Source organism: Gossypium hirsutum, chromosome A10 (assembly GCF_007990345.1).
Source record: "Gossypium hirsutum isolate 1008001.06 chromosome A10, Gossypium_hirsutum_v2.1, whole genome shotgun sequence".
NCBI classification, from domain to species: Eukaryota; Viridiplantae; Streptophyta; class Magnoliopsida; order Malvales; family Malvaceae; genus Gossypium; species Gossypium hirsutum.
The window spans coordinates 17,381,677-17,397,100 of record NC_053433.1 but is presented as its reverse complement, the minus strand read 5'-3'; the positions used below and the strand labels follow the sequence as shown (position 1 = coordinate 17,397,100).

The 15,424-nt window shown below is 32.2% G+C and overlaps 2 protein-coding genes and 1 long non-coding RNA gene across 3 annotated transcripts; all 3 read left to right on the top strand.

Moving 5' to 3' along the window:
- Positions 1–6,857: 6,857 nt before the first annotated feature.
- On the top strand, positions 6,858–9,470 carry LOC121208268 (thioredoxin-like protein AAED1, chloroplastic). Its single transcript, XM_041078808.1, has 7 exons — positions 6,858–7,370; positions 7,477–7,523; positions 7,627–7,741; positions 8,445–8,489; positions 8,757–8,816; positions 8,916–9,011; positions 9,104–9,470. Exons 1-7 carry the CDS (start codon positions 7,077–7,079, stop codon positions 9,221–9,223), a joined length of 777 nt encoding a protein of 258 aa, XP_040934742.1. The 5' UTR covers positions 6,858–7,076; the 3' UTR covers positions 9,224–9,470.
- Positions 9,471–10,200: 730 nt separating this feature from the next.
- On the top strand, positions 10,201–11,977 carry LOC121208267 (short-chain dehydrogenase ptmH). The gene has a single exon (XM_041078807.1). It carries the CDS (start codon positions 10,482–10,484, stop codon positions 11,319–11,321), a length of 840 nt encoding a protein of 279 aa, XP_040934741.1. The 5' UTR covers positions 10,201–10,481; the 3' UTR covers positions 11,322–11,977.
- Positions 11,978–14,130: 2,153 nt separating this feature from the next.
- On the top strand, positions 14,131–14,908 carry LOC121208266 (uncharacterized). The gene is made up of 2 exons (XR_005903230.1): positions 14,131–14,317; positions 14,574–14,908. It is a non-coding gene; the product is annotated as an uncharacterized lncRNA (long non-coding RNA).
- The last annotated feature ends 516 nt before the right edge of the window (positions 14,909–15,424 follow it).

Genomic DNA, 15,424 nt, shown 5'->3' with positions numbered 1-15,424 from the left:
ATTCAGCCTGATATGACTTATAATGAAGAACCAATCAGAATTTTAACTCGAGAGGTTAAAGAGTTGAGAAATAAAAGCATAGCTTTAGTGAAGGTTTTGTGGCAACGTCACGAGGTTGAAGAAGCTACGTCGGAACCCAAGGAAGCTCTGAGAAAACAGTACCCTAACCTCTTTTCTGGTAAGATTTTCGGGGACGAAAATTCTGAGGAGGGGGAAAGTTGTAACAGCCCGTTTTTAGTCAAATCAGAATAGTAGTTTTGCGACCATAAATCTGAGGTCAAAATAATTATTTTATTGTTATTTTAATGTCTACGGCATGATAGTATGATTGTGTGAAAATTTCGTTAAGAAATTTTATCGTTTGAGTGTTTAATTTGATAAAAAGGACTAAATCTCGTAAAGTGTAAAAGTGGAGTTCTACTAGCTAAAGGTATCTAATAGCTATGGAATTTTAAATTAGAGATCTTATGTTGTAATTAAATTATGGTTAATATGAGTGGACAAAGATGGGCATGTATTAAGTGATTTTAATGTTTTATAACCAATGTTAAAATAGTAAATTATTGAATAAACTAAGTAAAATATAGAAAAACAAATGAGTTATCTTCCTTAATGTGTTCATCCACTGAATTTTAAGCTAGGAAATCACCATTAAAATAGCTTCAAGGTTCGACCAACTATCATTTATGCATGTAAGTCTGATTTCCTCCCGTTTTTAATGATTTCTATATTTTTGAGATTGTTGTAGCTTAATCTAGTTAGCCCAGGGACTAATTTGTAAAATTTTTAAAGGTTTAGGGTTTTTCCATTGATGAATACATGTGTATTTTTATGTTTAATGATAGAAAATGTATACTTGTTATTAGATAAACAATATTTGTAAAGTGATTTTTAGTAAATTTGTCAATTAGGGATTAAATTGTGAAATGTGTAATGTTTGTGGTTAAATTGTGAAATAAATGAAAAATATGGGCTGATATGGTAACAAGGGAAATTCGGGTAGCTTGGATGGGGACTTAATTGCATGAATTTGTAATTTTATAAGATAAGGACTAAATTGTAATAATGTTGAAATATTAGAGCAAAAGTGTAAAGTTATCATAATGTGATTTTTGGGCTAAATTGAATAGAATGAAAATTAAACAAGCTAAATTTGATTACACATAGATCAAAAAAAGCGAAGTTTAGATCTAGATCGAGGGAAAAACTAGGTTTTGGACTAATCGATTCATTTCGTCGTTTTTGCATTCGAGATAAGTTCGTATGTTAATAAGAATTATTGTAATTGTGTTTTAAATGCTTTATTATTGAATTGTTGATGAATATGATTGTACGGAAATGTTCGACGACGATTCAGCAAATGAAAATCCCGGTTGAAAATTAGGAATAGATAGGATACAAATGACATGTCATTAGGGCTTATGTGATTTGGGTACTGGTCCATAGGTCTTACCAGTGACTGACTTATCCGACATGTGTTGTAGATTCCCATCAGCGTGTATGAGCAGCACCATGTTGCTACATCATAACCGTCAGCTTGTGTGAGCAAACCCGTTGATAGCTCGAGAGTGAGCATTATATGTGATATGAGATTGAGATAGCTTCGACTATGTATTGGCACTTAGGGTGAGAGATTTTTGAGTATTCGATAGTATTCCAAATGGTTCAATGGGTATATCAAAGATATGGATGAGTATGAGACTGATAAGAGTTAGTACAAGTATGTAAATGAACCATACAAGCATTAAATTGAAGAAACTTGTGAATTTCATGTCTAAACTTGTGTATGAATATGTGATAGGTTTGTAGAGCAACATGAATTATAATATGATATGTTTAAATTGCTTAAATTGTATTTGTATGGTAAGTTTAGTTTATTACTATATGAGCTTACTAAGATTTATAGCTTACTTGGTTTACTTTTCCGTGTTTTATAGTGACTATCGAAGCTAACTCGGATTGGGAGTCATCGGAGTTCTCATCACACTATCAAGCTATCACTTTGGTACTTTTGAACTTATGTAATTTGGTTATATGGTATGTATAGGAGTTATGGTCATTTTGGTATATGTTAGTAATGGATTTTAGCCATTTGATTTGGCTTGTAAATGATAAGTGTTTGGTTTTGTGTATAGCCATGAGAGTTGGCTTATTTTGGTATATTTGGTGATGTATATATTTGTGCAAATGGCCTTTTGTTGTGTGGTTGATAATTTCCATTTTATATGCTTGTTGTGAATTGGTATTTGGAGTACCATATGGTTGAATTTTGAAGAATTGGTATGCATGTGATTAGAAGTAAGAAAGTACATATATGAAGTTAACTAGTTAAGTGAATTGAGAATGTGAATTTGGTATAAAATTGAATAGCAAATTGTGGTACTTTTGTGCCTTGTAGTTGATGGTATTGAAATGGCATGAATTATGCTTGGTTGAGACTAGTTTGAATGTCTATTGATGCTATGCTATATGCCAATTGACGTTGTTAGGTGGTTGCAATTTGGGTGAGAAAGATGGCTTGGTAAATAGCCTATTTTTGTCCATAAGGTCAGGTGACACGACCGTGTGTCCCCTTGTGTTTTATTAGAAATTAAGTCAGTATGTTCCACACGGCCCAGCACACGGGCGTATGACTTGGCCGTGTAGCATAAGTCAGTGTACCCTACAGGTTTGGCACGACCAAGCACGTTACCTGGCACACGGGCGTGTGAGGCCATTTCAAAAGGCACATGGGCTGGTCACACGGGCATGTGGTTGGCCATGTAACCCAAGTCAGAGAGTTACACAAGGTCGGACACGGGTTGGGACACGGCTATGTGATCCCATATCAAATGTCCACACGGCTTGTGAGACGGGCGTGTCTTTGGCCATGTGAGACACATGATAGGGCCATATGGGCTTGTGTCCCCTGTATTTTGAAAAATTTTCTATGTTTTCCAAAAATTTCCTGAGGTATCGGTTTAGTCCCGAATCAGTTCTAAAGCATGTTTTGGGCCTTGTAGGCTTGTATTAGGGATGTTATGAATGGTTGTGAATGTTTTATTTGAAATGGAAAAATGCATGTGAAATGTATGTTCAATTGTGTTATAAGTTTGGTAACGCTCCGTAACCCTATTCTGGCGACAGATACAGGTTAGGGGTGTTACATAACACACAAGACATAAGCATATCATTCAATCATAGCTACAAGTTAGCGCATTAAAACATAACTCCTTTTGGAATTAGTCACATAATAAATTATTTCACAAGAAATTACATAATTTAAACCTTACCACTCTTTCACGAACACAAGCATATTTCTATTAGAGCACTTACCATTTCAATGCAACTTATAAGTAAACATAACACCATTCAATCAATAGCTTGGCACATGCCTAAGCATCAAACAACATCACATGTTAGCCATGTAAATACATATATAAACCAATAATCATGGATGAGCACAACAATTGATTAATTTTCTTAAACATGTATTATCCAATTCAATTTTCTATATACTATATAACAACATTTCCATGTAATTCATATGTGTCCCTATAATAGTCCGTATTGAACTCTTACCATTTCGTATCAGAATATTGCCCATTGAACCATTTAAAATATCATTGGATACTCGGGAAAGCTCACACATAGTCTGCTAAACTGTAATCCATCAATTCTTGTACATGTATGCTCATATGAGCTATGAATCGGTATGCTCTCACGAGTAGTAAATCGATAAGCTCATATAAGCTAAGAATCGGTAAACTCTCACAAGATGAAATCGGCAAGCTCATTCGAGCTGAGAATTGGTAAGCTCTCACGAGTTAAAATCGGTAATCCCTAATGACATTTCATTTGTATCCTACAAATTCCTAAGGTTCAAATGGGGCTCGTTAATCGTCATATGTCGTTGGATTTACGTCGTTTCATAACACGGTAAATTGCATACTAATATATATAATGATTTAATCACAATATAATCACATATTAACATTAAATTTAATCAAAATTATACATAATACACTTCATACGAACTTACCTGGCTAAATTGCAGAAATACCAAAGTTTAAGGACATTTTGGTAATGTTCTATTTTCCTCGATTTTCCACCCGATCTTGATCTAAATTAATAATTTCATTCAATATATTAATTTAGATAATAAAATAATTCATTTCATGCAATTTGATCTTTTTTACATTTTTACAAAATCACCTCTAAAATTTTACTTTTATTCAATTTAGTCCCTGAGCCCAAAACATGCAAATTAACCATTTTTACCCAAAATTGAACCTAGTCGAATACTTATGGCATCAAATACAACACATTATTGTAACAGTTTCACATCAAGTCCTTATACTTTTACCATTTTAACAATTTAGTCTCTAATTGAAAAATTCATCAAAAATCACTTAATAAAATACTTTTAAATATCAACCAACATTTCAAATTCATCATTTAACATATAAAATCATAAGATTCATTAATGAAAATATTCAAAATCTTTAACAGTTTCAAAATCGAAGGTACAGGCTAACTGAACCTAGTTGCCACGATATCAAAAACATAAATATTAAAAGAAATAAACCCAAATTTAGCTTACATGTAAAGGAGGACTTGGCCGAATGTTTAAGCTATCATCCATGCTTCCTTCATTCTCCAATTTCGGCAAAACTAAAGAACAAAGGTGATAGCATAATTGTTTTATTTTTAATATAATTTAATTTATCAAATTATCATTTTAACCTTGATTAATAATTAAAATAAACATTAAATTCAAGCTCATAATTGTCCACTAACACCTTGAATGGTCTAATTACCATTTAAGTCCCTTTTCCTTTATTCAATTACCCATTTAATCACTCAAATTAAATAGCGATCAGATTTTATATCTTTTACGATTTAGTTCTTTTTAATTAATTGACTATCGAAACGTTAAAATTTTTCAACGAAACTTTAATAACACCTTAATGACACTACTTAAATATTTATAAAAATATTTACAGATCAATTTATAAAAACAAGGTCCCGAAACTTCATTTTCTAAAACCACTTGACCTCAAGGTTTTATCACTTGAACTTAATTAATCCTCGGAATAGTATAAATTATCAAATAAAAAACATTTTCAAAGTCACAATTAACTCGTAAATATTAAATAATAATATTTACGAACTTATTCACCAAATTTAATGACCTGAAACTACTGTTTTCGACACCTCTAAAAAAATAGACTGTTACATATATATATATATATATACCAAAATTTTAATGTGATATGGCTTTAGTTCATTGGTGTCATCTTAATGTAAGTTATTCAACCCTTTTAATTATATTTTCATATTTATTTCTTATCTAATTTACATATCAAAGTATGTCATTTTTCCATTTTTGGCATTTAAAGTATTTTTCGTAAAGGTTTGGTACATTATATAATTTAGATTAACCTTATTTTCTTTAAAGATAAATTCATTAATTCATTTAATAAATGGAACCATACAATTTAGGGAGAAAAAATAACAAACACTCGTTGTAGATGGTGAAGGACAAGCTCCATAAACACGACAAAGGCTTTAACCTTAGCATCAATAGAACATCATGGCACGTTAACAATTGATTTTGTCACAACTCAAGCACGACATATCTAGAGTGACTGTAAACACTTAATACGATAAAGAAACCAACCCCGGATGGTCCAAAGCGACAAGCAAAATTTGACAAAAGAGTCAAACATTCACCAAACTAGAGAAGACGGCAACCAAACCATCTCTAAAATTACTTGTAATACTAATGTTACATGCATAAGTAAGACTTAAAAATGTGCTACAAGAGTAGACAAAAACTTCCAAAACTGAAAACATATTAAACAATGGAAAAACAAGCAAAAAATATATATAACTTAAGACAACAATGGCCCAAATCGACTCATGAAATCATTTATTATTCTAAAATATTCTCAAAAATAGAAATAGATTAAGAAGCTAACGAAAAGTCACACACTTTCCAAGAAAAACTATTAGTGGTCTGTATAGTTTTAGCGAACGACAGGCGTTGTCATTTGTCCATTACAACTTGTGAATACAACAAAGATACCTATAAAATAGATCTGCAAACTGAAAAGAGAGAAGACACGAGGAGTAAATGAGAAAGAAGAAATAAAGGGTTGGTAGGAGCAAGACTATAAAAATGTTCACTAAATTTTGGTGAAATTTTTTTCACTAAATTATGAAATGTTACTTTTTGGTCACTAACATTATCGACTTATAACGTTTTGGTCACTCGTCCGTTAATGGTCGTTATGGCCTTAACAGAAAAAGTGAAGTGCCACATTTATTCAATGGTCAATATCCAATTTGATCCCTAAACTATAGTTAAAACATTCAATTTAGTACTTTTATAACATTTTTAACTATAATTTTGAAATTTTAATTAAAAATTCTAAAAATATAAAAAAATTCTAAAATTCTAAAATTAATTATTATTTTTATTTTATAAAAAACTTAAAAAAATTATAAATCATTGGTGTGATTTTTCATTTCTTTTTTGAAATTATAATTATAATTATGTAAAAAAATCAAAGAGATATTTATGAGTATTTATAAAAAAATAAACTTAATGGTTTGATTAACTATTGAACTAAGAAAAGTATCACCTTGAAAAAGAAAAATAGATTAGGTACCACTTGTAAAAAAAAAATTAAATGTCAAAATATGAAAAAAAAATTTAAATACTAATTTATAAGTTACACCTTATTTTTTACAATATTAATGTAAAAACCTAATTTATAAATTTATAAAAAAAAGTATAATTTAACAAAAATGAAAAATGTGAAATTAAAGGAAATTAAATAAAAGAAGTCTTATATTTTTATTTTCAGAATTTCGATCACACAAAGATAGAAATGGTCGAGTGGAACTGTGGAAGTGGTTGTTAAAAACCCGCCCCCAAAAAAAAAAAATTCCTGGCGCCATCCACCATACATATTGCCCAAACTTCCGCCACGTAAATAACGAATACAAGACGCGATACACCGCCTTCGACGGTTGCTTTAACTTTCATTGCTCCGCGAAAAAAATAAAAAAACGAACTCCAAATTTCTATGGCGATGATGACTTGTTCAAGGATTTTTCTCTGTTATTCAACTCCAAGATCCCAATTCCCTACAGTCATTTCTTCTCCTTCTCACTTCCTTACTCCAAAGAAAGCTACCTATAAATCCACCAAACATATTACTTTGAACGCCAACGGTGGTAACTCTCGTTTCATGGCCCGAGTCTCTTCTTCCTCTGCCGCTGAATTCCCCACCAACATCGGCGATATGCTCAGCGAAGTTACCATTTTCACCGCTTCGGGTCAACCCGTTCTGTTCAAAGACCTCTGGGACCAAACCGAGGTAGTAATAATACTTATTTCTATGCTTGAATTTTCAATCCCTCTTGTTTAAAACAATAATTTCTGGGAACCCAAATTTCTTAACAAGCAGCTTAATATTGATTCAGGGAGTAGCGGTTGTTGCATTTTTGAGGCATTTCGGATGCTTTTGCTGGTATATATGTACATATTTAGGAGCCATCTTTGTTAATTTAAGAAACTAGATTTTCCGTTGGGTCTTTTCAGTGATAAATTTATATTATACTTGTTCTTGGAAGTTGGGAACTTGCTTCAGCTTTGAAAGAAGCAAAGCCAAAATTCGACTCAGCTGGTGTGAAATTAATTGCTGTTGGGGTTGGTACTCCTGATAGAGCTCGTATCCTTGCAGAGCGGGTACTTATGTTTTTTCCATTACTTTTTTTCTTTTTTTTGGTTTTCTTTTTTTTTTCTTTCCATTACTTGAGTTCTTCATGGTCTATTCGACAATCTAACTTATGAAAGCTTTAAATGGAAGACCATGAATTTTGAGTCTAACTTGTTTGCTCAATTAGCTGTTTGTAGCAGTTCGTGCTTCATCTTTTCGTCAGGGTTTCCCTTAATCGTTTATGTTACATAATTTGGAAATATGTTGTCAACTTTCAAGGCTTTAACATCTAAAGAAGCTTTGATAGAATAGTTTAACCTATGGTTATCGGACTATTCAGTTTTCCTAAACCATCCATATTTGGATATAGATGTGAGGTATGATCCTTCGAATATATGAAAAAGCTTAGAAAAATTTGGTGAACTTGTGCCGGATCCCATATCCAATACTTACCTTTGAGTCTAAGTAACATAGAGTTTAAACACTTGAAATGTCTTTTCATCTTTCTTATTCTCATATGATGAATCAGATAGGTTGTTACTAAAAATGTAACAATTGCATCTTTTGAGTAGATATGAATGTGTGATCTTCTTTCTTATGGAAATGGATTGAGCATGAAAATTGATTTGTTACTCATTGTAAAACCTAAGTTGAACTTGGCACTCTCGGTCATCCGTGTATTTCTGCATCTGCCTATGTCCTTTTTAACAATTGCATTCATGGAATTTGCAGGTACCATTTCCAATGGACTCCCTATATGCTGATCCTGAACGTAAGGTAACATGTTGCTAGTTTTACGTCTTGAGTGTGAGTATTGGGTGCGCATATGTGTCTGACATAGATATGTTCAATATTTATCAAGATTTCCATGTATTTGGAGGGTCTTTGGAGGATAATACCCTTATACCACTGTCTGGATATGTTTCGGAGATGTGTGTAAAACACAGGACAACTTATAGATATGTTTTACTTATTAATCATGCTCATTTAGTTGAATTTCCCTCTTTTTGTGATTGCAAGTGTTGAACATCTCTTCAATTTCAGGCATATGATGTTCTGGGTTTATACTATGGTCTTGGGCGCACATTTTTCAATCCAGCCAGTGTAAATTCCATTCTCAGCTTATAAGGAGTTACTTTTGTTGTTCATTGAGAGACGATGTCTCATTAATTGATTCATATAAAATTTCATATGTATGTACAGGCGAAGGTGTTCTCAAGACTTGACAAAGTGAAGAAAGCTATGGAAAACTATACCATCAAAGCAACTCCAGATGATACAAGCAGTGTCTTACAACAGGTTTCAGAATTTGCATCAACATTCTTCGTAATTGGTGTTTCAATTAAGATTAACCGGCTGATCATTCAGGTTTGATTTGGTTCTTTTATCAGGGAGGGATGTTCGTATTCAAAGGTAAACAGTTGTTGTACGCACGAAAAGACGAAGGGACCGGAGATCATGCTCCCCTAGATGATATCTTTGATGTTTGTTGCAAAACCCCTGTTGCATGAAGTGTTCCCTATGCTGTATATTCTTCGATCGTTCTAGGCAAGCCGGCTTCTGATATTGGTATGCTGCAAATTCTGGGTTATTGTTCCGGACACATCTTATTTGTAATCCAGGCTGCAAAATATTGCCTTCAATAATGTTGGAAATCCTACCTGGGATAGTTTGATATATGCAGTTTCTCATGTAAAGCGTGTTATGATAGGAGAAAGAAAATCTATGAAAGCCTTGATCAAAAGAAAGTTCAATTTATGCTATCAAGTGATAAAGTTTAAGGGCTGAAACTTATTAATTTGTTTTCATAAGGTTTTGCATATGAACTTAGAAACAAGTATGTTTTATTTATCACGCACAAATGTTATATTTGGACTTTTCTTGTATATGTGTGAGTTTAAGTTTCACCATACAGATTACTTACTAATAATTGAGCTTGTAAAATCCTTTAAAAAAATTAATGGTCAACTAAATTACAAAATAATAAGTTAAAATTTATAGTTAGTCTTTGTAATTTGACAAAATTTAAGATTTAATCTATATATTTAAAGAGATAAATATTAAGTTTATTTATTTATTTAAATATTTTTGTTTAGTTAATTTGAAGTTTGGATTAGACTAGTATGATTGAAAAAAAAATAAACATGATAAAGTTTTGACAAATGATAATGATTGAACTAGGATTTTTAAGTTGAAAAATTAGGAGGATTGAATTTTAACTTTTAAAGATAAGGACTAAATCTCCAATTCTATACAAGTGCAGGGACCAACAGCACATAATAACAACAATGCAATTCAGATAAGGCTTATGAGTTATGGGCCAGGCTAGGTCTATTTTAGGGCCATTTATGCTTTGGCAAACCAGCACTATGATTTAGGCCGTTGATTAAGTTTTCAGTTGGGCTTCCCGTAAGATTTGAAGAGATGAGATAGGAGGAATCCTTGATTTTTGGATCTGAATTGCATTATAATTTTTTAATGGTTGCGTTATGTGGAAAGAAAAAAGGTGTTGAAGATAAACTCTTATATATGTTAAAAGACAAAGATAAAAGGCCTATATGTATATAAGCTAACAAGCTAAGAAGCTCTAATTTTGCCGGCCAATTTGCTTTGAGCAAGCATATGCGTTAAGGCATATTCTTCATCTAGATTTATGAAATAAACAAGAAAAGCAAAGCCTTGTCGTATCCGACAGTCTGCCTCACCAACAATCTTTTATAAATGAAACATTCTTAATATAATCAAAGAGGAATACGAACACGACCTAAAATGCATGAGCCAAAGGTTGTTCTAGTCACCGGTTGTGCAAAAGGTGGCATTGGATTTGAGTATTGCCGGGCATTTGCCGAGCAGGATTGCCGGGTCATCGCCTCCGATATCCCTCAACGCAAGGATGACATGCTAGATTTCGGTTCTGATAAAATCGAAATGGAAGAGCTTGATGTTTCATCAGACGAGAGCGTATCATCAGTTGTGAATGGTATTATATCCAAGTACGGTCACATTGATGTGCTTGTAAATAATGCTGGTATAGGAAGCACCGGACCGTTAGCCGAGCTTCCGTTAGATGCAATCAGGAAAGCTTGGGAAATCAATGCACTGGGGCAGTTAAGAATGGTGCAACAAGTTGTGCCTCACATGGCGTCGAGGTGTCGGGGAGTTATAGTTAATGTAGGGAGCATCGTTGGGAAGGTGCCGACACCATGGGCGGGGTCATATTGTTCTAGCAAGGCTACAGTCCATGCCATGACCAACAGTTTGCGAGTTGAATTAAGGCCCTTTGGCATCGATACGGTGCTTGTGATGCCTGGTTCTGTGAGATCGAATTTCGGAAACTCTAGCCTCGAGAGGCTGGGAAACCATGATTGGAAACTTTATAAGGAATTCAAGGAGGCGATTGCAGAGCGGGCCAGGGCTTCGCAAGGTTCAAAGGCAACGGATGCAACTATGTTCGCAAGGCATGTAGTGAAGAAGGTTTTGAGTCCTAAACCACCAAAGCAGATAGTGTTCGGTCACATGACTGGCTTGTTTGCTGTTCTTTCATTGTCCCCGCTTTGGGTTAGAGATATGTTTTTTCGAACTCGTTTCAATTTAAATAAGAAAATGTAATTGATTATAATTACTTGAACATAAATATCGGATACAAATATATGTCCGATATATATTTTTAACAAAAAATATCCAACACAAATACTTAAAAAACTGTACTAATGAAATTAATTATAAATTAATTACTGGTATTGCTATGTTTATGAATCACTGGTATCTATGAAATTGCACAAAAATGTACAGACTTTCCTTTTAATGGTGATATTAAGGAATTGCAAAAATTTTGATATTCAATTTTCAAAAACTTCGAAAAACAAAAAGAATTTAACAAAATTATTCTCAAGTCTAAGTAATATAACTTATATGTAATGGAATTTCATTTCAACCTTTTAAAGGTTTTACGGTCACACCATTGAAACGCCTCTCATGGTTTCTTTGCAAACTGATGGGAGATTTAAACATCTCATTTGCTATTTATATCAATTTTTTTAAATATATTTATGGCATAATTTTGTTCTTAATCTAGTTCATGACTATGCCATAATCTACTTGTTTATTGTATAAAGGAAACAAGCATCACATTTCAACAAAATCTTATATAATTTTTTTAAAATTTTGTTACATAAAATTTTTACTGACATTATATCTGTCAAAACCATTTTTTTGAAAACGGGAAATCGACTTTTGAAAACGAAAAGTTAGGAGTCGCCACCAATCCTTTTTGTTTAGGTGTGATCGAGTCACCCTGTGGTTGATTATTTTAATAAAATATTTTGATTTATTAAAACAACATTTTTGGTCTACGAAAAACTAGAAAATGGATTCGGGAGTCAGTTACGCACGAGGAAGGATTAGCACCCTCGCAACGCCCAATATCGGTACCGTATTGATCGATTAATATCCTAATGTTGAAATTTTGAAAAAATTTTAAAATACAATCTTTAAAAACGCTTGGATAACTTGAATTGGATATTGAGATTCTCTCGCTTAGAAGAAATAAAATATTACGTCCAGCACGATTAGATACAATATTTCGAAACCTCGACACAAGATCATCTCAAGATTTCCAAAACACATGCACTTAAAATTTTTAAAAAGAATATTTGACTATTCGGCCAAACGGTAAATTGAAACCCAGCACGATTGGGCACGATTTATCGAATTTCCAAATACGAAACATTGCCTCATTTTAATTTGAGAAAACATGGATGAAATGTCGGAAGGATATTCCGTATCTTAGCCGAATAAAAAAACAAAACCCAACACGATTGGGCACGATCTCTCAAACTTCCAAACACGGAATATTGCATCATTTTAGTTTAAGAAAACGTGGATGAAATTTTAAAAAAGATATTCCATATTTTAGTCGAATGGAAAATTGAAGCCCAGCACGATTAGGCAGGACTTCCCAAAACTTCCAAACACGAAATATTGCCTCGTTTTATTTTAAGAAAATGTGGATAAAATTTCAAAAAGGATATTTCATATTTTTAATCGAATGGAAAATTGAAACCCAGCATGATTGGGTACGACTGCCCAAACTCCCCAAATACAAAATATTACCTCGTTTTAATTTTAACAAAACATGGATGAAATTTCAAAACGATATTCCGTATTTTAGCTGAACGAAAAATCAAAACCTAACACGATTGGGCACGATTTCTTAAACCTCCAAACACGAAATAATTCCTTAAGTTGAGAGAGTAGGAGTTGACAATGATAAAAGTCGAGTTAAAACGTACTTGTTTGATTTGTTTAGAGATAAATGGCTATCGACATTTAAAAAATATGGGAATTACAATCATGTTGCATTACCAAGAAATTAAACATAATCATATGCACCAAATCTAATTACTGATGGCAGACACATGATGTGCAAAACCATACGAAGATTTGGAGTCAATGCAATATAATCGATTTAAAGGCTATTAAATATGTACAGGAAAAATACACATGCTAGAATTTGAAATAATTTGTATGTACATAAAACTAATAATATATGGTCAATTCTTTAAATATACAACATGTAAGAAGTAATTCGAAATAAATAATATGTTACAAAAATTCAAATGAAACGACTCGATTTAACTAATTATGTATATGCATATGAAGACGAAAAATTAATGTAAATAATATATACACAGAATTACTAAAGTATTTAAAATAAATAAACAGTTTAAGCTAGGATGCTCAAAAGAAGATTAACTTATACATAAATAAATTTAAAAGGAAAGAAAGGAAAAAAAATACCTAAATAAATTTAAAAGATATTTGCATGAAATAATATAGTCCAACAGTGTGTACTTAAAGTATAAAAAAGCTATGTATACGTGCACACAATAGTACTAAATTAAAATCATATAAAGACGTAGAAATATATGTGTTAAAGGGGAGTTTAAAATAGATAAATTGTAAAGTAAAACCATTTTTAACACACACAAAAAAAATATAAAAATAAATGAATGAAAATATAAAATAACCAATTAAAACCAGTAAAGTCTGCAAAGACAATTTCTAAAAGATGACTAATGAAACAATTTTAAAAACAAATAATAAAAAAGGTATACTGAAATAACAAATATTCAATTGAAATAAAAAAAATAGTGATGAAACATAATTAAGGATTCAAAAAGATAATGCGCGTAAACGAAAAGGGATTGAAAATACAAATAACCCAACTCCTCAAACGTGATGCCTCAAAACGGGCCAAAATGCAAAAGCACGAGAACTTTGGGCAAAATTTAAAAAACGAATTAAATGTGAATAGGGTTAATTAAAATATGAGGTAAAAAGGGGGGCCAAGTATGCAAATAACCCCACAAGCCCAAAATGCATGGATCATAGCACCCCAAACGGTGCCATTTAAAATGCAGTACAAAAAGTCTTCCTTTTTTTAAACCAAAATTCATTTGGTTTCTGCCATTTTTGAAATAGAATATGGCAACCCCTTTTTCCCCAATCTGCTAGGGCTTGCACCCTATTTTGGTGCACCAAAAATGGAGGGTCATCGGCACCCTCATGCCGTTGCCTCCGGTGCCTATCCACGGCGAACCCAGGTAAGTCTCCTTTCCTCCGATTTTACTTTTATTTTTTAAAAAAAAACAGTTTATAAATGGAAAACATTAAACGAAAATCAGAAAAGAAACAGGAAAAAAAAACACCTCTTTAACCTTTAATCTGACTTTTGTTGATGACTATTGCTTGTGTATTCTCTGCTGTGGGTAAAAAAATCGGGAAAAAAACCATCACTTTTACATTTGTTTTGTTTCCATTTTATAGCCGACTTTTACAACTTATTCTACATGTTTGTAGGAGCACGTCTCTAATGTGGAGGTGGAGTGGCATACAACACGGAGGAAGTGCGTGACGTGCGGAAGAGGGACTGCTTCAATTTGTTGAAACGGCACAAAATGACTGATAGGGTTTCCTTTACTGAAGATGTGCTGGGTTTGTGGGCCAACTGGGCCCTTAAAAATTTGGGTCTGAATTGGTAAACAAAGTGGACTGTTTATTTTGGTTTTTATTTATGGGCCCCAGGCTGAATTGGGCCATAACAATATCATAATTTAATATCTATCTATACTTGTATCAACTCCTTCACCACATTGCGAGTTAATCAGACATAATTTAATTGAGATATTAGTAAACACACTTCTTTCTATGTTTAAATTAACCCATTGATCAATGTCACGTGTCACTAGACACCAACTAAGTCGAGATATTAGTAAAATGTCTTTTTATATACAAAATAACAAATATTAATATAAAGATGTTTAGGGTTTAGGATTTTCTATCTTTTCATTTTTAATAAAAATAATATCATAACGGGATTTGAACTTAGAACACATACATATCAAACTTTTAATTTGTCATTTTAATTAAAACATCATTTGATTTTTTTATATAATTTTTTAATAAATATATTTGTGACAAAAAAATTTTCACCCACATAATGAGTCACATACCCTATGCCACATGCATGATGTGAGTAAAAATTATTATGTAAAAAGTTTATATAAAAATAAACTTTAATTGAAATAGGTGAAATTTTGAATCTCTTTGAGTCTCGTCCTGATGAAAATAAATTTATATTAAAATTTATTAGATATTTAATTATTTTTTAATTAAAATAGTGTCTGCTAATAATAATAAAAACTTAATAG